The 26,002-nt window shown below is 31.7% G+C and overlaps 1 protein-coding gene across 1 annotated transcript; it reads right to left on the bottom strand.

The window, feature by feature from the left end:
- Window positions 1–1,766: 1,766 nt before the first annotated feature.
- On the bottom strand, window positions 1,767–5,585 carry LOC106688963 (general odorant-binding protein 56a). Its single transcript, XM_014433682.3, has 7 exons — window positions 5,431–5,585; window positions 2,868–2,937; window positions 2,733–2,785; window positions 2,582–2,617; window positions 2,321–2,432; window positions 2,030–2,100; window positions 1,767–1,937 (listed from the first exon to the last, which is right to left on the bottom strand). The coding sequence occupies exons 1-7, from the start codon at window positions 5,482–5,484 to the stop codon at window positions 1,911–1,913; spliced, it is 423 nt and encodes a 140-aa protein (XP_014289168.1). The 5' UTR covers window positions 5,485–5,585; the 3' UTR covers window positions 1,767–1,910.
- Window positions 5,586–26,002: the final 20,417 nt, after the last annotated feature.

Below are 26,002 nucleotides of genomic sequence, written 5' to 3'. Positions count from 1 at the left end.
CTCGAGAGGTCAGTCAATATGCATAGGCCCATCACCTTCGCTGTGGATTGCCTCATATTATATTTTTAAAAAAAGTTTTAAATAAATCAAATATTTTATTATTGATCTTATTTATTTATTATATATAGATATTAAATATTATACATTGATTTTTTTTTTTTAATCACAAGAAATAGTGATAACTTAAGCACAAGTTTACCGATCTACTCAAAACTTTTGAACATAAATAGGGTGGTAGGTGAAAGTTGTCTGATGCGTGAACCGCAGATTTTAAAATATATTATATTGTAATTTTAAAGTAACCAGTCATAATATTTTAAATTTAATAACTATAACTTCATATTGCACGCCGGATGTTTCTTAAAGTTGGCAAAACAGTAAAAAGCACATATCAATCATTCAAAAATGGTATTTTAAGGAATATAGTGAGATTAACCTCACTGTAAAATTTAATGTAACCGAAATCGCTATATCTATTAAAACACTTAATAGCTGAAAGGATGCCACATCACGTCCCATAACCAATTGTATGATAATTTACAAAAAATAGTGATAACCGTTTTCCTCGATAAAATGATTTTAATGGTGGGGGAAAAAAAATCAAGGATGCTAGGAATATGTAGAATAAAATATGAAGGGATATGAAAGAAAAAGTCAATACGGTGAATATTTATTAACGTTAGGGCTACTTCGAACTCACTATCTCTCACAATACCTATTGTCTAATATTGTCATATCTTGCGGCCATAGAATGCTAAAACCGTGTCCGGTAATTAAATTCATTCGAGAAACTACTTGCTGTTAAAGCAGAAAACGAGCTCCGTTTGCCTCGTTTAAGAATCAAACACACACACAAAAAAGGGTACCCACTGTGTGAGGCTGGTCTGATCCCAGAAGGCTTCCAAGCCCAAAGGGTTGACTCACGCCTATACTTACGGATTAAATAACTATCTGTTGCAGTCTGATTCGAACCCAGGTCCCCGCATTTAGTAGAACAGTTCCTTACCCCTGAGGAACCGCGCTCCGATTTAATTAGATTATATCTTATTATTAGAAATAATTGGGTAATTAAAGTCTGGTCCATTATTGATAAGATTGACTCAATCTAGTAAACTTAACTTTACATCCCATAGTTAGTTGTCTAGCAGCTAATAAAAATAATAATTTAAGATAACATTATGGAAAGTGTTCACAAGAATATCTCAAAAAATTATTCGGCTCCATTTTACGGTTAGCAGAAAAAAAAAGTTTTGATAAAAACTTCAAAAACAGATACACCAAAAAACTTTTAAATATATCTGAATTAGAACAAAAACCCCACAATGTTTAGAAGACTATGAATTCAATTCGAAAAATCTAGTGTGCACACATCCAACTTTCATTTACCACCCTAGTTTTTGGAAATTTCTTTATTATCCAGGATGGATTTAAAAATATGACTATCTCATCTCACTTTTCAAACAGACAATTATAGCGAGTAGGCTGGACCATGTACGACATGTCACAATCTCACAAGAGGATATCATAACACAAAAAAAGGCAACCTTTTTAATTTTGATCAATTAAAATTAAATTGACAATGTGAAAATTGTTTGTATATGATTGTATAAAAAAAAAAATCAAACTTTCTTCTATTATTATACTTAACTTTTCTATCTATCTGTAATCTATTATTATATATTTTAATAATTTTTAAGTTTCAATATCACATCACTTGATATTCAAACTTATTGTTATACTTTTGGGTATTAGAAATAGAACAAACATTTTTTTTCAGAAATGAATTTTATTCAATTTTGATAATACTCTATTAAATATACACATTCTTGATAAATACTTCAAAGTCTTGCTTTTCGTGACGATATATCAGCCTTAAAGTGTCTAACTATTTATTATTTGACTGCTGTTACTTATTTCGGAGGAGGGAAGAAGCTTATCTGAAAATGAATAATAAAAAACATAATTATTAAAATTTAAAGAAAATTTAAGATGACAAACGTCTATAACAAGTAAAAAAAATGTTGTTTACGTTGTTTCCATTCTTGACGAAGCATTCCCTCACGGACTTAGCTAGACCACACTTTTCACTACCGGCTGAAACTGAAATAAAAAAAAAAGTTATATAGTAATTTCAAGTTCCGGAATTTACTTGAAAATTAGTAGTAATGAAATTTATATTAGAAAGATGGATTTCAAAGAAATTGTATACTATATACTCAATGAAATTAGTAAACTGCTAGTAATTACTTAATAGTGTGTTATTTTTTATATAATAGCAAATTATGTGTTTTAATAATATATTAAACTTCAGTTTAATCACCTGACTTGCAAGTTTCGATAAGCTTTACAGCGGCCGTCTTTTCATCAGCCCCAGTGAATCTCTGGTCTGCCAATTTCTTTGCTCCTTCAACACTGTATTTGCCATCTTTCATCTAGAGGTATATTAATAATAGGCATCAGTATAATAATAACCTAGAGATATTTTATTGAATCCATTTATTTATGGATTAGTTTTTATTATTATTAGTATTACATTTATTGTTTAATTTCTCATATTATGTGATATAAATTTTTTCCTTACCACGCCAGCGCCTATGTAGATACACTCCATATAACACTGAAATATACCAAAACGGCTATAAGTTAAGATTTAACGGTATGATAAATTATCAAACAATAAAAATCTGAATAAATCAATAAAACTAGACAGATATTTTTCTTCATCTACTTACATTTTCTTCTGGAGTCTTTGGGACCACCAAACTGAATATTATCTTTGCCTGTTCTAAAAATAAGAAAATATGGATTTATGGAATTAGAATTCACTAGTTAAAATACAAAATTAAAAAAAATAAGTCTGTAACTACCTTCTGACATTTTATGTTCGCTTGCACATTTCTTAGCAATAGCTGTCACTTGATCCTGAACCGCCGCACCCTGGAATATTTTAAGAGCTTATATAAATTATAATTATAATAATAATTTAAGTAATAATTAAAATTATATATTTTTTTTTTTGTAAATTACATTCAATACATTTTTTTATATTCAGTAATTATAAATAGTGACCGAAATTCGACCCCATGATATTTATATTAAAACTTCCAAGCGACATGATTATATCGGCGCCCTAAGTACACGTTAGCTTTTATTGCTACATTTAGAGCAAATGCCCAGGGGGCTTCTCAAAAATGTGTTTTTGTTAGAACGAAGATTATACAAAGGTTAAGTTCTACTTAGAAACCTCTTAGGTGTTTCTGCTAACTGGCTATGTAACCTTTACACGAGAAGTTTAACCTCACCCTCTTATATCACTCAATAATTTAATTTTCTATGTTCGTGCTATTTATGAGTTTGCAAACTTGAAGACGAAATTTTAATTACCTTTTTAATATGGCTTGTTGAAACTAATTGGTTGTATAATGTATTTTTAAATAATGCTTATAGTTTGTTTGTTAACATAAAATTATTCAAAACCTAGCCACTTATATTATTATATAAATATAAAATATATCTCTTTTTTTCGTCTTTAGATAAATATCTATATATTTTATTAACACCACTAAACTTGTCTTGATAGTACTTGAAACAGAATTTTTTATTTAAGTGACCTGTTGGATTAGAATGTTTCATATTTGTTTTAAAATCATACTAATCTAATTTAAAAATTAATAGTAATAATTAATAACAATTCTTGTTCGATACTTGCTATACTCTTTATGGGTGTAAAATGGTGTCCAACTTCCACTAAAATGTTCTCTTGGAAACAAATGTTTGCTTTTTTGAATAAATAAAGCATATTACGAACCGATTGTTACAATAATTTCTAAAATCGGAAAGTACTGGAATTTTGTACATGTTTTTGGTCAAACATAGGTCAGGTAGGAAAGCTTTGTAATCATGCAGAATTTAAAAAAAAATTATATCCTTAGATATTTTTTATATTTAAATATCTAAATTTAAATATTGAAATTATTTTAAAATTTCAATCTCATTTTATGTTTTAGATATCACAGAGCCAACCCCTTGTGTCTTAATGTTTATCTGTCTATCAGTCTACAGCTAAATTTGTGTTGGGATATAATCAATCGAACCCTTGATCTAATTTTGATTAAATTTTTATTGTGCGGATTGGTACCTAGTTGGTCCCGATCAATTTTATCAGATTCCTTTCTCCACTTTCGATTTTGCATGAATAAATATATTTTCCTCGGTAAACCTATATTTCGAAAAACGACTCGTCCAATTTGGCCTAATTCGAAAAAAAGTTTGAATTTAGTATCAATTCGATCAGGTTCTGTACACTAATTCCACACAAGCATGTGTAAACGTATTTTCTTTACTCACCTATACTTCGAAAAGAGTCGTCCGATTTAACTCAAAGTTGGTGATTAGTATAAATATGTCCTACTATGAATTTTATCAAATTTCATAAGTTTATCCTTGAGTAAAACTGATTTCATAGTTATACATATATTTCAGCAACTGTTCATCTCGAATGACTCCATCTTTGAAATAAATAAATATTATTTCATTCTCGGTAAATCATTTAAAACAAAAAGGGTAATTTCCATAAAATAAATGGAAGATAGAAATAGTGGGGACTACTGTCCTATTTTATTTACTTTGGTAGATGTTTTATATTTTTATTAAAAACATGCAGTAGAATTGCAATAATTTAATTTTATATAACAGTTGTTATTGTTTCTGAGAGAAATTTTTTTAAAAGATTTAAATAAAATTAAATTAAGACGATTGATCAACCGCTGCTTATAGTAAAGAATCAAGTAATTCAGCAAAATAGTTAGATTTAAGTTATTTATAGCGGCAATTTACATTTTTATAAGTATTCAAGACTCAGCGAATTCATCCGAAATGCTTCTTTTTTAAAAATTTATTTATTATTATTTACAACTGCATTAAAAATATATACGCAATTTGCAAATTGAATGTTAGCAACACAATTCCATGATAGATACATGTGGAGTATCTACCCATTGATAGAAATACAATAACGCTTCTAGTTGGAGTAGATCTCGAGGCCACCTTCTTTTCAGACGCCTAGGAGGATTACCAGGTATTGAAGGAGAAGCCACGTTAAGCATATTACAAAGTATTTTAGATTATAAAGATTGGATACGGGAGGAACCCGATGATTTAATTGAGGCCCAAAGCTCAACTCCGCAAGTCCAGATAGGCCTTATTATAGTCATAGAAGTCTTCTATAATTAACTGAAAGGGTGGACACAAACATGCTAACGAATGGTAATATACATCGTTTACTACCAAAGAAATAAATCATTGTAAAGTGAAAACTACTCGGAAAATTGTCGAAATAGGACTTAAGTCGATGGTACCCAAAATTTTATATTTCCTTCCATGAGGACTAAAACGAAGGAAGCTGTGAACTTATGATCTATGAACATTTACCTGTGCCAGGGCAAGGCAGACTACGAAGACGATGGTGGAGGAGATGGGTTGCATGTTGGTCTGCCGTCGGTGTCTGCCATCCGGGCCCGGCGGAGCCCGTTATATAGCTGGTTATCTCCCTGCCCTTGGTACATCGGTTCCGCTTCTCCTCCTCAGCCATGGGCTCGATTCTCCCTACAACCCTTCGGAAGGATCTCATTATTGTTGTTAAAAGAAGAAATGAAAGAAAATAATTGGTGTGAATAAAAAAATATTCTGTTACGTACTTCGTTGAAGTCATTGATGTCATTCAGCTTAATGTATTTTCTTGTTAAAATTAGGAAAATTTTTTTTTAGAACAATGGTCCTCAGTGATAATAGAATTTAAAAAAATCAAGCGAAAAATAAATATAAATTCACTAGACTGGAAACAACTAATGATAAATAAAATTCTACAATTATAAGCATATTCGCAAAGTAAAATATTTTTCAAAAATCCACTCTCAGGTAAAATCTTAATTAAAACAATATTAATTTTTGCAGACTTAAATTAACTTTGCGAAAATTAAGAATAATAATTATGTCAAAAGTACTTTTAAAAAATTAATATCTTTTAAATATACTCTATACCTTATTGTTGAAATCAACACATTGATAATCCTTTTTAATAAAAAAAAAAATATTAGATTCCGACTCCCATGTCTCAAACATGACTTTTTTTTTGTCCAATAAAATCGTAAATTTTATGACACTAATATAATCCTAAAAATCTATCAATAAGGTTTCTGTACTTTAGAGCAGAGGTATCAATACCTTTTTTGCCTAAGGGTTACCTTCGCTCATTCTCTAACAAGAGCCAGCCTTCCCTTTGACGTGGGATGATCGATTTCAATGAAACTTATTCAAAAAATATTAGACACTTATCCTAGGGTTCTTGACAATGTGCCCTAGGAGTAGGAATAAAAAATATTGAATAATTTATACAATTATTTAAATTATTGCTTTTTGCTTCTGCTCTCTATGAATTTAAAGGTTATAATATATATCCATCAGTTTGTCATTTGCATTGCAAGAAACTATTATATTAAATTAAATGTATGGGGAATCATAAAAAAAACTAAAAAGTTCTTGTAGTAAATTCGAATTGCATTTTCATTGCATCTTATCTTAAGTTAATTTCTCTATCAAATTTGATAATGGAGGACTTTCCTTTTTTCCTAATCATACCTGGAAAATTTTCTGACAAAACCCGATTTACTAGAATTTTATTGAGAAAATTCAAAAATATTCTATTATTTTGGAAAAGCATTGCTGGTTTTGTGGATCTAATCTTAATAATCTGCAGAGACTTGACCAATTTAGAAAAAAAATGTTCTATTTGGCAGATATCTACAGCATGGACACAATATAGAAACAATCTAGACCGAACAACGATACCAAAGAAAGTTATGTTTATTAGTATTATTGTGTTGTTTATTAATAATGGATCTAATTTTAATAATCTATAAAGATCGAACCCATTTATAAAAAAATCATAATGTTTAGAAGATAGTTGTTATTTTATTAATGTTTTAACTTTTAAATGCACAAAAAATTACAATAGCTAAAATATGCCTTAGATAACGTAATTCAATTTTTTTTTTTTTTTTATAAAGACAGTTAGATTCGTTATTAGCACACTTTAAAATAGCTTGATAAAAATTTCCATATAATTTTTGTTTAAATTGGTCTTTATTTATTTGTCTGTTTCCCAGTACAAAATATTCAAACCTATAAAAAAACTTTTTTGAAAATGTTTGGTTCGAAATTGTTACCTTCCTTTAAATCCTTTCACAAAATAAAAGTAGACACCATATAATCAGAAATATTAGTTTTACTTTCTCTTAATTAATTAATATCTGAAATGTAAAATATACTTCAGTACACCAGGGTTGCGAAAACGTTTTCTAGTTTCTTCCACAGGTAGCGAAGCGAAATAAAAATAATTAAAAAATAAATGTTGATAACTACTGACGAGTTATGAAATGTATATGTTAATTTTATAAGGATTATTAATTAGTAATAATTATTACTGCTTGTATTAATAAAATCGTTACAATAATTCCAGCAAATTTTTTTTATTCATTACAAGCATACGTTAATTGTATTATTATTTTCTTATTAGATACAATTGTTTTAGTACATTTATTAATTTTCGTATAATTCAATAGCTTTTAAACGTTGTTATATATCTTTATTTATGAACAGCACTGAATATTAAAATGGCAGTGCTATTATATAATCTCTTTGAAGAATGAACCTTCCTTTTTCCCAGAATACAAGAAATGCTTATAATTGAAGCCACACATGCAATTAGGAGCGACCCAACTTTTTCTCCCGTGGTTTATAAGCTGAATCGGTTTTATTTTCAATTTATAACAAAAAGCCAAGGCTCTATCTATACCTAATAGTTATATAGAGAAATTCTATATCTTGCGTTATGTTGCCTAATGAAGATTCTTAATGGATTATCGATGTAGTTAATATAACCACAATTTCAAAAAAATATTGGTCAGTTCTTTTTTTCATACATCTTTTTAATTCATCTCACAGAATTTCGATTCTCAAACCGGGATGTTAAAAAGCGTTCTCTCAGGAATTTTATAATTTAGCTATTTCTAAAGATAGTGTGAATAATTAAAAGCAATAATGGTATCGTGAAGATAGCCACAGAGCACCACTCCATGCCAGATGTTACAGTTAATGTTAATATTAAATTCCAAAAACTTTTCCTCAAAAAAAAATTGATTCGTTTTAAAAATTTGTAAAATATGTCCTTTATCATGACAATGGAACAAGGAACTCGTTTATGAGTGTAGCGCTTAATACGGGATTTGTTGTAGAAGCAATTTTTTTTTTTAAATTTTATTTACTGATAAGTATAACGCCTTGGGCAATAAGTAATTGTGATAAAAGATCACATTCATACCAAAATTTAAAAAAAATATAATAATAAAAAAAAAAGGATAAAACTAAATAAGCAAAATTTTCAACTAATATAACAATAAAATAAAAGCAGTAATCACATTTAGACTATTATGAACAATATTTTCACTCTCGACCTGTAAATCCCCGACCCCTCTCTATCACTAACCTATGAGGGAGGGTTAGAGCAGAAATCTCCGAGATCCCAGTGCAGCCCTGGCACTGGTTCTTTATTAATAACGAAGATGATGTTTTACTGAAATATGTAGCAGTTTATGTTGTATTGAGGGGATCTATAAGTCTTGGAGTATGTGTGTGTGTGTTGCGGCCGTAGTTGTTAATTATTACCATAGATAAAGTATGAATTCTTTCAGGTTTTCCATGATTTATTAAATATGTTAAAGTCCAAACGGGTGAGAAATAGTTAAAGATTTAAAATAGCTGACTAATTCAGTATTAATTTATTTTGGGGGCTTAATTTGGATTTCTTAAATAAAAATATGGCAACATTTTATAATTTTTATTTTTTTTTTAACTGCCTTCCTAGAGATATATTCAAGAAATATACTCAGTGTTACACCAAAGTATTTCAAGGAGGATTTGATAAAAAAAAAAAAAAAAAAAAAAAAAACGAGAGTTGGGTCTATGAAAATCTGGACCCTGTTTCATAATACAGTAAAAACTAATACTATTTATCTTGTAGTTTTTATTTGCTACAATTGCATTGGCTTATACAATTCTACGAGATAATTTTTTACTTCCAAACTCATGTAATATCAGTAATAGTCATCCCTATCATGAAACAAAATTTATTAGAGCTTGTACTTTACAGTTAGTGTACTTGTATTTATAGACCAAAACTATTGGGTCTAATTATGAAAAAGTCCCCAGGTCGGCGTTTTGCAAAAGCTCAGATTCAGGTTTAGTTGGGCTGAGCTAAAACTTTCCTCTTGTATCTATTTTATAACTTTTGTAAAGGATTGTTTTTAAAATATTATTTCGATCATCATCTTGTATGAAAAGAAAAAAAAAATATCCTATAATTTAGAAGTGTTTATTAGTTTACTTTATTAAAAATAAATATGCTCTTAATAAATAAAGAAATAAATAAGAATTAAATTATTTCCAAGCCATAGAAACAGTAGCTATGTCATCATGTCATATATTCCAGCAAAATGAAGCATAGAACTGATGAGCTGATTGGAGGCAATTATTATCAATGACCGGTGCAAACAGACTAATTAATATAAATGCTATTATTATTTTAGAAGGCATCTAGAGAAATCAAAAAACGCGTTAGTAAAATAATACTCGGTGAAAAATCAATTTTGGCTTGTTAAACAGTTGCTAGAGTTGTTTATACTTTCATTTACCTATATATGAGATCTATAATAAGGGAAAGTATTGCGATCGTAATACAAAATTTCTAATTGGAATTATCTGAGTCCAAATAATCAAGTCTCACAAGATTGTCAGTGTATCTGTTTGTGTGGTCAGTTCAACTTTTTTTTTACTTTTTTATTATCCTTTTAAGGCATCAACCACTTCGGGGTCTTTATTTCTTTATAGACTTTATTTCCTTAATATTTGAATTTTTTAATAGTCCTTATTGTAATTTCCAAAGTTTATCTTAATTTCTGAATTGATATGTATAACTACTGAAAAATGGGAACATGTGTTAAAGTTTTGAGTCTATTTGTTATCCTGCAAAATTGAATGGAGATCTGCTTCATACAACGATTTGATGGAGTCATATGCATGACATTCCGGTTAGGATGAGTTTTACAGTAAGTCGCGTTCCGCAAGTCAGGCATATAGGTGGAGAATTGAATAGAGAATAGAAGGCAATCGTGGGTCAGGCGCGTATGACCTATTCGAAGGCGCATCAAAATCGCCTTCTCTCGCACATTTCTAGTGGATTATATCCAAGGGGAAACATCCCTTCTAATCTCTCGTAATTTATCGTCAGTAACATTTTCCCACATTTTACTTTAATTATCTGCTTAATGAGAGCAATGAAGTCATCAACAGGCACTCCTCGATGTGGAATCCCTTCAGAGATTGCGATCTTCGCTGTGCCCAGGGACCCAAGCCAAGAACAGAGAAATACTGTTTCTGATTGGCAGACTTTATTAAACAATTGATCTTTTTGATTTAGCGAGTTTATTGATAAAATATTTTTTAAACTGAGTAGGACTGATAGTGAATCTGTACAGATGACCTGTAACCTTTTTGCGGGATGAAAAACATTTAAGCTCTTGTAGATTGCAACCATTTCAGCTGTATAGCTATTGCATATCGGCGACAGAGAGAATATTGTCGATCAATGCACACAATCGAGGCACCAACACCTAATGAGTTCTTGGAGCCGTTAGTATAAATGAAGTTGGCGTCAGAAAATTTGTCTTACAGCCTAAGAAATTCATATTTATACCGATATGTTGGGGTTATACTTTTAGGTAGCCTTGAAAGGGAAAGGCAAAGTTTGGAGGAGGTAAGTCCCCCAAGGATAAAATGGTGTGATTACAGTATCTTTCAAAGTAGGTATTTCTATATCTAAACTGATCAGTGAAGTAGAAACCCTGACTTTAAACGATGTTTTCTTTGTTAAGTCGGTTTGTTGCTGTTTTTGATGCTATCTAATGTTGGAAACAGTTCCTTCATAGGATTTTTTCTAGCTGAGTAGATTTTAGCAAAGTAAATGAGGTCAATTTGTTGTTTTCTAAGATCCATAGGAGGCTCGCCAGCATCGACGTATAGTCTAGTGACAGGGCTGGAGCAGAAAGAACCCGTAGCTATTCTGAGTCCCGTATTTTGTATAGAGTCTAACATTTTCAGGATTGTACTCGATGATGAGTTGTAGGCATTACTGCCGTAATCCAACTTTGATCTCACCAGCGTTCTGTATAGGGTCAGGATACTTGTTCGATCCACACCCCAGCTGGTGTTACTGACCATTTTCAAAAGATTAAGTGAACGGAGGCAACTAGCTTTTAATTGCTTGATATGTGGAACCCAAATGAGCTTCCTATCGAAAGTCAATTCGAGGTACCTGACAGTATGAGTTATGGTAACCGGTAGATTGTATATGGTCACTGATGGCATTATACGTCTATTGCTAAAAAGAATAGCAACTCTTTTTACTTGTTTAAATTTTAAAGCCGTGATCAGAGCGGTTTGAATATCTTCTTACAAGAATATTACGTTTTCCCTCTCTATATAAATAACAAGGTCGTCCGCGTAAAGCATGCTTTTAACAGCCAGCCCAACCACATACTTTGTTATAACAAATGCAGAAAAGTGCTGCACTCAAGACACAACCCTGAGGAACTCCATTTTCCTGTTCGAATTCATTTGATAAAACGTCACCAATTCTAACTCTATAGCTTCTGGTAGAAAATTATTGATAAAAGCAAGAATGTGACCATTTATCCCAATACTAACCAGAGCGTCAATTAAAAACCTTCTCCAGGTCCTATCCAAAGCATTTTCGATATCAAGGAATTCCGCCAATTATTTTCATTAATTATCAAAGGATTCTAGGATATCAGACTGTAATCGAATTAAGTTGTCTTAAGTACCCCTCCATTTCCTTAACTCACTCTAGCATGCTAGCAGTACACTTTTATCTTCCAAGTACCATGTCAGTCTATTAGAAATACGTTTTTCCATCAATTTACAAATAAATGAGGTTAGGGTGATTGGTCTATACTATAACATTCATGGGGTCTTTGTCTTTTTTCAAGACAAGAATCGTGATCGCTTACTTCCATATATTTGGAAAACTATTAGACAAAAATATTTTAATCAGTATCCTTAAAATAATAGACATAAAATAAATAATGAATAATTGTAATTAGATGTAAATTGACATATTTGGGCAAGCAATGCTTTAATTTTTCTATTAAAAAAAAAAAATTAATTCTAGAATCGTTATTTTGTAATAATGTACAACCACATTTTATGGCTTTTATTTGTTCAAGAGGAGTTAAATGATCTATTGTGAAACAAATTTGTACCCGCTTTCAAATACATAAAATTTGTAATTTGCTGACCGTGTTGAGATTGTCCGCTGAGGGATTTCTCACTGCGCATAGTTTTTCACTCCTTATGGGAACCGGCCTACTGTTCTTAGATGTTTATTAGCTAACTATTTAGAAAAAACAAGACACCACTGACCACCTTTTTTTGTACGCTAGATAAAGTTGTGTATTATTAAACATCGAGCTTCATTTCCAAAGGTTTCGTGTTCGCCAATTTACAATACTTAACCATGCTAATAAGGTGACATGCAGGGCATTTAAATATTTATATGCATTAAATATAAAGCAAAAAAATATAAAGAGTAGTTTGAAATAAATAAAGAAATAATAATAAATAATAAGTGGAAGATGGCCCACTTAATAACTCACGATATTTTTGGGTACTAATTGTAATATTTTAGTACGAAGTGTATAAGTTTAAACTCGAAATTCGAAAAGTACCAGGCTAGCATGTCTCTGCCCCTGCAGAATTGAACTCGTAATAAATCGCGATCTATTTGGGTACTAATTCTGATATTTTAGTACTAAATAGTACCAGTTAGGTACTAATGGACATACACCTCATCGCGACGAGTAGAGAAAGTAACTCCAGTCTATGGTACTGTCTTTGAAATACGTCCAATTTAATATCAAATCAAAACATATTTTTTTGTCCGATAAGCCATGATAAAAGCAAAGCAGTGATACAGAAATAAATAGATACTAGTTAAAGAAATGTCCTACTTAATACAGAGAGCGCTAATATTCTCATTCAAAGAGATAAGAAATCAATCGTTTTACTTTCGATACTAAATTTAACCAAATTTAAATTTAAAAAAAGTATATTTTCAATTATGGTGAATATGAGATTTCGTTAAAAGTTAAAGACTAATTCATCACTATCTAACATTGGTCAGTAATATCTTTGTTTTTTTTAAAATTCCCTTGTGAAAATCTTCATTGAGGGAGCACTTAATTCGGCAGGAGTCTCCTACTTTTTTGTTCTGTGAGCATATAACTCATGGTAAATCATTTGTAATATTTTTTTAAAATATAATTGGAAGTAATGATGACAAAAATCTTTAAGTTTACTTAATCACTTTCAATAAAAATTGAAATTTTAAATTGTAGCTCTGCTATCAGGGGTTGAAGAATCCAAATTTTGTTAAAGATCTAAGATCTTTCTTCGGTTCATGATTTAAAATAAGAAATGCAGATGGTGTCCTGGTGAGCAATATGCTCGAATGAGAAAAAAAAAAAAGATGTTACGTTAAGAGTATACTGGTGAGAAACATACTGATTCTTACCGTTGCGAGGAGGCAAACCCAAATTGGTTTTAGGTGGGGAGGTAAAAAGGGAAATAACATAAACAAGCGGCAATAACAACATCAAAGGCTAACCCTTTAGGAAGTAGACAAAAGTATAAAAAAAACAGATGAGAGATCCCATCATGATCAAAATCCAAGATCATGTTTAATCCAAGATATTTTATTTAATAATTTATTTATTGTTATTTACAACTGTATACAAATATATACAACAAGTAAATTTTCTGTAGGTGACATAGTGACATGATACAAACATGTGGAGAATCTACCCACTGATAGAACTCCAATAAAAATAATTAATTTTTCATTCAGAGACCTCTATCTTTAAAAATACCAACAACAATAGAAAATCTAATAAGACAGCATCATTTACAGTAGGTTAAATTTGCTAAACTGTGAACCCTAATAGAGCTATTTACGTTCAATAATTCTCGAGATATAGCTTTTTAAAAAGCAATATTTCATAAAAATGTTGTACAGAACGTTGTTAGTGAGTTTATTTTGAAAAAACTATATCTCAAAAACCATTTTACGTAAACATGTCTGTTAGCCCTCAAATTAAAGCTACTTTAATGGGCTATAAAGTAGTTTAATACGTTTATCGTCGTAGGAGTAGTCATTTTCATGATATTTGCTAAAATAAGCAAATGTCATGAAAACTACCATGATATTTGCCTAAATAAATTGATTTATAGTTGTTCGGACAAATTTTCATTTGCCAAATTTATATTCATATGAGGATGTCATAAAAAGTACTATCCCTACGAAGATAAGTGTCATAAACAACTTTATAGTAAGTTAAATTTCCTTTATTTTGAGTGCTGGCAGACATACGTGTGTCTTATGGATCTAGAGATATATTTTTTCAAAATTTAAACATTTTATACGAACAACTAGAAATTAACAATTTGTGAATTTATTTTGTCAAATATCATAAAAACTACTACTCCTACGAAGATTAACGTTATAAACTATTTTGTAGTAAATTCAACTAGTTTTAATTTAACTGCTGACAGACAAAAGGAATTCATTAGAGTACCTTAAGAATAGTTTTCTACAATTACTCTCTAATAGACGCTTTAACCACAAAATAGAGATGATATTCATACGAACTGTATTAATCCCTGGAATATTCACTTCATACTGATAGCATTTATAATTAATACTTGAACTAGAAAAACAACTGAAGGCCAACAAGATTGAATGCACCCAGGATAATTTAAAAAAAAGAAATAGAGCTATTTTTACAACTTTTTTTTTTTTTTTTTTTTGTATTATTCTTAAAATGTATGTGATTGGTTTTTATTTTGAATTTTATTTTTTTTTTTTTTTTTTCTATCCCCCTCCCTTGCCATCTCTGGCATACGGGGTGCGGGAGCAGTGGGGTAGTGCATGCCACTAATCCCTAGGATCACCAATTTTAATTTAATTAACTGTGGTGCCTCCACTGCATCCCTCTGGGTGCCTCCTGCAGTTTCCAGGCTGGTCCAGCCCTCCTGGTCTCAATCCGGGTTAGCTTCCTCATCTTCTGGTGGCTCGCCGATGTTGGGCGGTCAAGTCCTTCCCATCGTGTAATGAGTGGGGCCCACCACCTCCTTCCACCCGTAAATGAACTCCTTGAAGAAGGGATAATTATCTTCTTCTATCAAACTGCTATTTTTACAACTTAGTCATTTTGCCGGAGGTCTGGTTATTCTTCAGACAGAGTTAACGCATAAATGACCTATCTTGAATATTAAATGATTTATGATGAACCCGAAAACAATATTAGTTTGTTGAAACATGATAATATTATGGGTATAAAAAAATAATAGATCGGGACCAGTAAGTAGAGGAGTGTAATAGGGTAGAATATGATGTTTCATAATCTGAAAATTCAATCAGAATCTGTAATATATTATAGTTTATTATTATATCCTGCAACTTTGTAATAGGATAGAAAGTATCAAATTAGCCAACACCATTTACAATTATATAAAAAGAACAATCGCCAACAAAGAAATGAATAATTCGAATAACAGATAGTCAACAAACAGTCATAATAAGAAAAAAAATTAATTATCGCTGGAATTATTCGTTTATATTAACAGTTTATATTGTATTGTCTAGTGTATGTGACTGAGTTTCCAACTTTGAGTTCCAACCTCTATTTGGAAATCTCATTTCACATTAGGAGTTAATAACCTCCAAATGTTAGTAAACGACCTGTGAATATCCAGGTTTAAATCACTCGTACTGTCGCCGATAGTGAGTAGCAGAAGTTCCTATTGACGATTACTCCAAACTACTCCACTCCACTATATAGTAGTAAAATAATATGCTATGTGAATTTTAGTTTATAATGAAGTATTAATATGTTTTATTTATTTTTTTGTTAGGTTGTCTTACTTTTGTTTCTATCTCTTTCAAGAATTATACGACTTACATAAGAATAAATTAACAAATATACCTCCATCGCTTTTACTACTACTGCTGGTCTCTTATCTATCACCAGCATTATCATTATTTAATCCTTTATACCCGACTTCTTAACTTACCCTAAAATAAAGAGGTCTTTACCCGGCGATGATATAGCTCTGCGCACTCCATCCTAGAACAAACACGCTCAAAGTACATAATCCTATAATAACATATATATTCCTAAATACAAATTATTGTATATCCAATATTTTATTCCGCACCGTGCTGTCTTGAATGTATATTTTTCTGAATTGGAGATTTTTTTTTATATAATCGAACTTTATTTATTGATATATACTAATATCTGCCACACCGTTGTGGGCAATAGGTAATAGTGATGAATGATCACATTCTTACTAAAATAAAATAAAATAAGAATGAAAAATAAATAAATAGATGAAAAAAAATAAATAAAATCTCTCTTAAAATATATACAAACAGAAGAATAAAGAAAATGAACATAATCAAACTATATGCATGACCATGACCATGGGCGTTGATGACCTCAGTGTTTTACGCCCTAAAGCCCCAGACAACAACAACGACAACTATATGCATGAAAAATAAATAAATAAAATAAAAGAATCTAGTCATATTTACACTCCTACATACAATATTTACTCAATCGACCTGAGGATCTCTAAGCCTACTCTATCCCCCACGTGTGAGGGGTAGAGCAGAGCTCATAAGATCCCAGCGCATCCCTCTCCTCGCATCACTGGAGGCTGAGCAAGTGCGCTAAAGCCGCAAACACTAAAGTTGAGTGGAGAATCTGACCATTGCCTGAACTCCAATTGTCCATTTTTTATTTTACAATAAGTCTCTTGGCCACTGCCGTTTCAACCTTCGAGGTGGATTGTAGGGATGGGTGGAACTAGATAAGGATTGAACCAAAGGATTAGGATGGTTAGAAAGGTTTTTATGGAATTTTGAGAATTTGGTTGGTATGAGGTCAAGGAAAAAGGGATCTGAAGGTCATTGACTAGGTCATCAAAAAGGCATTAACTATGGTTCTAAGGATTTTGGATTGAGAGAATTTAATACGTTCGATGTTAAACGGTTTACCTGTTCCTCAAAGTTCAAGTCCGTAGGTCTGAGTATAGTTTTATAACTTAGAAGTTTGTTTTCTATTTAGAGATGAGAGAATCGGCTGAGCGGTCGGCATAGTTGGCTGAATCGTCTGTTAAATCCTTGTCTTTTAAGTCTAGTATGTTGGTTCCAGGTGAGTCTTTTGTCTAAGATGAATCCATGATGATCCTGTGTCGAGTCCGGGTAGAGGAATATAATTAAAAGTAACAGATGGACAGAAGCTGCAGCGGAGAGTGAAAGTCACATGGGTGCATTTCGATTCGTTGACTTTTATCCGCCATTGGTTGCACTATTACTCAATCTGGGTGGGGTATGTTTGGAGATTGGATGATGCTGTTACAGGATCAGGATGGAAGGATAGGATAACTGTATCATCGGCAAACGTTGCCAGGAACGTATCGGGATTAATGGGATTGTCAACAGTGAATAGGATGTAGAGAACAGGACCCAAGACACTGCCTTGGGGAACCTCCTGCCTCGATCGGGTAGATATTTGAGTAATCGGAACCACTGCGAACTCGAAAGGAGCGGTTTGAGACGTAGGAGTGGAGGATAAGGTATTAGGCTTAGTGTAATATGGACTTAAGGTTGAAAAGCAATCCGGCATGTCAATCCTGGTCATAAGCTTGCGCTATGGCCAGAAAGGCACCGGAGTAGTGAATGGGAGATTTAACTTACTATTTTCAGTTTGGAGTAGCAATGACACTATGAATTGTGCACGTAGATAATACCTTCCGAAATTTACGTCTAAATTTCAAAGTGTTTTACAATGACATTGACTGGACAGAGTTCGAGGACCCTTTGGCGAAAATTCTTCCTTTAATTTTTTATAGAATTTATTTTATTCTTTATAACCTTCAATTGGCAACACAAGATTGTATTTTAATAACCTAGAGGTGTTGAATTTCTCATAATTATGAAAGTTTTAAATTTGCAAACATTTATAGCGAAATAATAATTTTTATTCATTTCGTTTCTATTCCTTATTTGTTCCCTACCTTCTTATATACTGCACACCGGGTGAAATTAGTAGGAATAGTTAGTGGGTCCTTAACAAACTTATCTTAATAAATTAAAAAGTATTTACCAATTTTGTTGGTTTGGAAAGTCGTAGGATGATTAAGTTTTATTATAGAACACGTTTTGATTAAGTGTAGTTAAATATTTGGTTAACCATCGTTCCTGATTACAAAGTTGTCTAGTTTCAAAGATAAAAAATTCTTTTGTTGTTGGAGTGAAGTCCAAATTAGTAAATGAACAGGATGCAATTTTCCTGGATTTAAATAAATTATTATACTTGGCTTACTTAAGTATAGGTCATTCTGTATTAAAATGACTCATGCGGAAATATGGATAGACGTGATAACGAAATTGTAATAGACAAGGGTTGGTAAACAAAGTTTTATTTGTACATGAATATAGACATTTTTATGTAACTTAATTTACTTTTTTGCTGCATAAATTATAACGGTTGAGGTTGGGTAACAGTGCTGAATTTAATAGTTTAGGAAAAAATTTTCCCGAATTGGGAACCACTGGTTAAGTAAACAATTTTAGCAATGACATGTTAACAAGAACCAATCGGGTTACTGATGAATTTATGAGTATAAAGTTCTGGAATTTTTTTTATTTTTGATTCTTTTGATCTTTGATCTTCTTAAAATATCTTTCAGACTTTTGAAAAAGTAGTAATAGATTGAGAATGGATTGCACAAAAGAGTGATTACGGTAGTTAAGAGGATGACAATAAATCTTATTGCAAAATTCATACCAGCAGTAGAAAATAACTTCATCGCATGACTAAGATTAGTATCTGTGGTTTTTTCAATAAGGTAATTATAATTGCAGGATATTTTCGTTCATATTACCTTCAATTTTTTTTTTAATTATTCATAACTAAAAGGAATAATTATTTATTGTTTGCGATATTTACTTAGTTTTCAATGTCTCCCACAGTTTATATTCATACTGAGGAGGATGTCCGTGAACGTGAATTAACATAGCCTTTTAACAGGAATTAACATAGCCTTTTATTTTATAACTTATTCGCAAAATAGTAAATCAAAAATTATATCCGTCATAGTTTTTTATTAAAGGAACATTTTAGTTAATCGTAAAGTGCGTTCGGTACAGAAATGCTCTGATTACAATAACTGTTCTTACCATGGAAAATGATAGATTGCTAATTATTTAGTAGTTGGTGTTAATTATAAAATAAACTAGGCCTGGCTTACGATTAATTTTATGGAAATGATACACAATATGAAAGTTTGACTAATGGGCACAATGGACTGTTTGTCTCGATAGTAGATATAAATTATTATTTTTGGACTCTCTGGAGTCATTTTATTATATCTCGAAGTATTACCATAATTCTTGTATTACAGCTAGTTTATAGTTGGTTTACAGCTAGTTGGCGTTTATATAAAATCGGTATAATACATTTGCAATATAATTCTATTAGAGTAATATAAGGACCTTATACTAACGTATGTAGAGGAATGTCCCGTGTTGGAATCGGACTTTCGATGTATTTGTACAGACACATACCTATTCTCAACAGTTGTCCAGTTAGGAAACGGCCTTAGATATGTTACATACAATATCGAAACTCGAGTATCGATACCATTTAGCTACTGGCCGACTGTGTCACACAGGATACAAGCCATTTTTCACGATGATATTCCCACGAGTGGCAGTTTCTATATTTACCAAAAAAATGCTCACAAAAATTTACATTTGTTGTTATATAGGAGAAAAAAAAAGTTGGTGTTTATGAATCTGTATCACGGGAACTATTTACTTGATGAGCTCTATTACTAATTAAAAAAAAAGGTTGTAAAAATTATTTTCGTAACCTAGATGTTTTAAAGAATGGAAAATTTTAGGCTTCCCAGCTTATCGGCCATCAGTTTGTTATTTAATAATCAATCTCGTAATCGTTTCTAGTATAAAAAAAAGTTCTGTAAATTGATTTCACGCCAGATTTTTATGACTTTAAAAAATAAGATTCAAAATGGTGGGGTTTTTATTCCTACAATTTTTTAGACCGTGGTGGTCCGCTAGATCATTGGGTTGGACAGTGGAACCAATTTCAAAACATATTTTTCTGAGAAATTATTGTTAGGACTATTTTATTACCTTTCCTCACGTTTGAGTGTTAGCTAGAAGGTATTAACAGATAAATTTACAACAAAAAGGTTCAAAAATAAGTTATAAGCTACCCAATTCTCGTATATTTACCGAAAGGAATTCCCTTTCCTCTCAGTTGGGAACGAAAGTAGGTTGTTCATAAATCAATTTTCGGCTTTGTGGTTCCGAGGCTTTTATGGATTGGGAACCATTGACCAGAGGGTTCTTTCAGGGGTTCTGAGAAATAATTTAGGAATAGGTCATTCCAATTCAATCTTATCTTTACTTTTATTGAAATATTTCACACGTGCTGTTTAGGTATCATAGCCTTTTTACTGATTTTTTCATTAGCTTTTACTGAAAGGTTCACTTCATTTGTATCAAATAATAATAAAAAAGTTTGCGTAATACTGTTGTAGAAACTTAGTATGACAAAAAGATAACAACACTATAAACAATTCTAAAATTTGTTCGTGTGTTACTAAATAATGAGACCACATTTATCCGAAAATAATGAGATTTAATAATTAACTGGAAATTTGTCTACAACCGTATGATTTTGTTATTATTATGTGCCACTACTTTCCAGTTGTTTGTTGGAAAACGAAGCTCATTCTATAGTATCTGTACCATGTTAAAATTTGATTTCGAATTGCCTACCTCTGGAACTTGGAGCTGGAGCTTGTTCAGTAGTCCCCGTATAGCTTATAAATAGTGCAGTTGTTTTTGAGATTTTTTTTAAAAATGATGATGATCTAAAAATTATACATTGCGATGGTATATTTTCTTCAAGTTAAGGTGTCATCCCGGTGTATTTATTTCAGTGAAACAGATATAAAGGTAAAGGCTACTGCACGAGCAGAAAAAAAATATAAATTAACCATGGTTTAATGGCTTAAAATGAGTTTTAGGACTGCTTAAAGTTTACTTATATTGGGGTGAAAATTACTCATCGATTCAATGGGGAAGAAAAGAACAATCAGACCTATAAAACAACAACAATTGTAGGAAGGAGGTATTAACACATAGAATATTTTTTTATAATTTATTTTTGTTGTTTAAATAAAATATATAAATCCATTTGAAAATTTATTTTATCGCCACCTACTAATACATTAACCAAACTCCTTCCTGGAAAAACACGTCTCCCACATTTCCCGTCGTACCTTCTCCACTCTAAAGCGTTTAAGTTATCTTCGTTCTTTTGAAACCCGTAGGCTTCTGGTTACTTTTTTAATATCTCCCCACTTTGGCTATTGTCATGCGGTTTAGGAGGGTGTCTCTGGGGATCTTGAAGTAAAATTAAAACAGTTGATTAATTGCTTGGTTGGTAAATTTCTTCTTCGGGGTCCCCAGGGACACCTCTATTACAGGATTGAAGAGCTCAACCCCTCCTTCCGTCGTAAATATTTCCTTGCATCCTTCCTCTACCAAGTTATCCTATCCTGCCGTCCATCGTACGTCTCTGGTAGCCTTCAATTTAAATCCTCAATGCCCATCGAACCGCAGCCTTTGGCAGATCTTTCCTCATCCGTTCCTCTTCTTTATGGAATTCTATTCCCTCTTTCATTCGTTGTTGTACTACTCTCCAAATCTTTAAATACCATATTTTTAACCACCTTCTGTCCACGCAATTCGGGAAGAATAACAATTAAAAGTTTCAAATAAGATGTAGATAGATGAGAGAGAAATAATGTTACACATAAACATTATTGGAAGAAATATTATTTACTTCTGTCAAAACAGCCCTTCAACGTGGGGCAAAACGTTGGCTCATTAAAATAATTCTCACTATTTCAGTTTTTTTGACCGCACTCGGACCATATTTCATTAAATATTAATGATAATCATAATACAATAAATATTATTGGATGTTTTTAATATTTATGTAGAATCTATCAGCAATTATATTCATATAATCATTGCTACCTCATTCATTTTACCTTATTTCAGTGCCTGCTATATTATTCTAAAGGTATCAATTCCAGAATAAATAAAGAATATTAATACGGATCAGGTTTCGTATAGTATAGGTTATGGAGCGCTAGTTCCGGTATGGCTAGTATGTAGGCACCCATAAAATTTAGCAATTAAACAATTTATGGTCTATGCGTTTTTATGGCTCAACTTATTGCGTAAATGATCGTAAATGTTTATTAGAACGATAATACGATAATAAAAATCAAAGTAAAAAATTAATACACTAATATATATGCATATTGAGACATATTAATTTAATATATTCAATTAGCTGCTCTTTAATGGTCGCCCAGGTGTGATCTGCAAACTGCTAAGAAGGCATTAAGAGCAATTGAACCGGTTCCATCACTTTTTGACGGCCGGGGTTAGCGAAAGTCATGCATCCCTCCCTACCTGAGCTAACGTTTACTTTCTCAAAGGAAAGTCATCAGTCAATGTCACATTTGGTATTGGGTTTCTTCATATTTTTTTTTTTTTTTTACTTAGAACCTATTATACTACATACAGGGAAAATGCCAAGTCTACTAGTTTTTAAATACATTTTTTTCTAATTTACAATGTTCCAATTTAGACTTACCTAACTTAGTTTGGTAGTTTTTGTTATTATATCCTATTCAGTACAAAACGTCTTGCTGAAAGAAAATACTAATTATTAATTTTCTCTTATTTTGTTGAAAATCAGACCAGTCTTTTTTGAGGTTCTTGAACTCTACTTTAACCTCCAAAATATTGCTAAGAACTTGTATAAACATCTTAAAGATCTAACATCTTGTATAAAAGCACAGGAGATTCCATAAATTCTGGGCAATATTTTCAGAGATGATAGTAGACCTCAACAGCTATAAGAGTGTTTAGGTGTATCGTGAACCACGATAGGATTCGGAGAAAATTGATATTTTGTGGTTTTTAAATCAATTCATTTTTTTTTGTTTGACATGGAGCAATCATTCAAAAACTATTCTAGGTAATTAGGTCCCAATTGCACTAACGTAAAGTAGAAAAAATTATATTTACGAAATATGGTTCAGTTTAAATAGATAGACATAACCCGCTTCTAGAAATACTTCTATATTTGATAAGATTTAACTTCATATACATGAAGTTGAGGTTTCTTTCGAATTTGATCTATATTTTAATTCTGATCTATATTTACCCCAAAATGTGGTGTAAATTGAGGTTTTTCTGGCATGTCGTGACGTAAATATTGGTCATAATTATAGGAGGCCTTAAAACCAACATTAAATTCCGTATGGGCTATGATCAAATTCAAGTTTTTTTTTTTTATATAAGTTCCATTTTTTGTTAAATAGGAAGCTATAACTAAACAAAAATATATTTAACTTAAGTAATTCTAAATGGTAACATAATAAAGTAGAAAAACAAAATTTAGAATGATTAAAAAGTATAGACCCCAAAGAGCTCTCCTCTACAAATTTCCAAAACTCCGACACAATTGGATAGCGAAATCTTAAAATCCGCCAAAGAAACTGCGAGGTTGAGAAAAATATTGGGGTCCCCAAAGAGCATTTTTTCGTTAGGTTTTTTCTTGGAAGGTAAATTCTGGTCATTATTTTAAGAGATAATAGGAGGGCAGAAAGAAATAGTTCGTTCGGGCTATAATCTGATTTTGTACAGAAAACCAGAGTATTCAAGCTTAATGTTTTTTGTACACAAGTCACGTTTTTTGTGTAATAGGAAGCTCTTACTAAAACATTATTGAAGTTACGTAATTCTAAATTGTAGCATAGTAAACTAAAAAAAAAAAAAAAATGGTTAAATCAATTTAGAAAAATTAACAACTGAAAAGTCAAAGAAATGGCAAGGGAGCTTTAGATGCACGAGATAAAAAAGTTAAGACCTTAAGAACACTCACTCCTAACTCCACATCCAAACCTCTGACTCTATTAGGAGAAGAGGCTGTAGGGGATCGCAAAATCTTATCCGTAAAAGAAACTGTAGGGCTGGGTGAGCAATGTTAGGACCCCTACTTTCCTAACACTCTAACACAAATCACATGCTAATTTTCAACGCACTACTCAATTATCATTACTTCCCTATTTAATTAAGTTTAATTTTTTTCAATACCTTAAGCCATTATTGTTTTAAAGTAATGGATAAGATATTAATATTTTTAGTCCTAATGGACTGTTTTCTAATTTTTATGAATATAGACTATATTATATTTCATAATATATTTAACGATAGTGATGAAACTTTCCTTCAGTCTTGCCTTAAGTCTTCGAACGACAGTATTTTAACTTTCCATATAAGTTGAGTATAAAACCCCCAAAAATGGAAAAAATAATGACGAAAATTAATTTTTTCTTGACTTAACAGTGGGCTCAATATAATTTTTGATATAATAACCTATATAGGTTATTTACCTATACCAAACCAAGGTTTAGGGATAAATTGGGGTTTGAATTTTATAAGTTTGGGGTTATCAAGAGGTACTGAGAAACAGTGGAGTAGATCACGTTTACTGCAGTATGTCTTCTGTATAATGACAGGACTCACAACTTGTATTGAGGTCAGCAATCTTCAGTCAAATCTGAGGTGGCTTATGTGTGTGTTGCCACATTTGTGGCCATCCTGTTTAATTAATCAATATATGGATATTTATTTGATTACAATGATGCAGAGGTTTGGTTATACAATAAGTGGAGGAATAGGTGCTGTTTAAAGGAAAGAATGGATGAGGACTAGTGAATGGAGATGGGAAGAGAATTCCAGGAGGTTGCACGTATGACGAAGGATTTGCTAAATAGGCGGTTCGATAGGAGGGCATATATAAATCAATCGGTTAGGATCTGGTGTTTAATAAGTGGATGGATGAATGAAGAGTGAGGAGATCAAGGATGTAGGTAGGTTTTTTGATTTTAAGAACTTGGAATAGGAAAATACCAAGGAGCTATTACCTTCGGGAGGTTGGATAGAGTCACTTCAACTCGGTATACCAGTGGGAGACTTGAGAGCACCTTGGAAACCCAAAGATAAATCTTATGAAGCAATTCATGAGTCTCTTCAGTCTCAACTCTAGTCCTGCAGCAGTCCTCCACGGACCAAGGAACCGTAGTCGAAGTGGGGGGAAGACGAGAGAGGATACTAGCAGCTGCCGGATGTTCTGAAGAATGGAATTACGGAATCTTAGGAATTGTGTGTAGGAAATTTAACGTGCCTCCTTGAGATGAATCCCGTCATTTTCATTTCGTAATCAATCAATTATTATCATTATTCGTCAATTTCACTATTTTTATTGTTTAATAAATTATATTTTGTATCTCAGAACCAAATCTAGGGGAAAAGATGTGTTTGGAATAATTCTATCGACAACCCTTCCACAATAAAACGGCACTGGATACGTGTTATTGTTTTGCAAGTTTCAATTATCTTATTTCGTAAAGAATGTAAGAGTGTAGTGTAACACCAAACAAAAATAATCCAGTGGTCGTAGATTGGATCTCAAAGCGCGAAGATGCCGATCCGGTCCTCATGGTCAAGGTGAGTGAGTGAGTGAGTGAGTGAGTGAGTGAGTGAGTGAGTGAGTGAGTGAGTGAGTGAGTGAGTGAGTGAGTGAGTGAGTGAGTGTGTGAGTGAGTGAGTGAGTGAGTGAGTGAG

Source organism: Halyomorpha halys, unplaced genomic scaffold (genome assembly GCF_000696795.3).
Source record: "Halyomorpha halys isolate HHAL.00 unplaced genomic scaffold, Hhal_1.1 Scaffold1243.1, whole genome shotgun sequence".
Lineage (NCBI taxonomy): Eukaryota > Metazoa > Arthropoda > Insecta > Hemiptera > Pentatomidae > Halyomorpha > Halyomorpha halys.
This window is presented reverse-complemented; position numbering and strand designations above follow the sequence as displayed.

Coding starts and splice junctions, on each gene's coding strand:
- LOC106688963 (XM_014433682.3), bottom strand. CDS start 5,484: ATGCAACCCATCTCCTCCACCATCGTCTTCGTAGTCTGCCTTGCCCTG. Junction 2,618..2,732: donor CAAAGACTCCAGAAGAAAAT/GTAAGTAGATGA, acceptor GGTATATTTCAG/TGTTATATGGAGTGTATCTA. Junction 2,101..2,320: donor TATCGAAACTTGCAAGTCAG/GTGATTAAACTG, acceptor TTTTTATTTCAG/TTTCAGCCGGTAGTGAAAAG.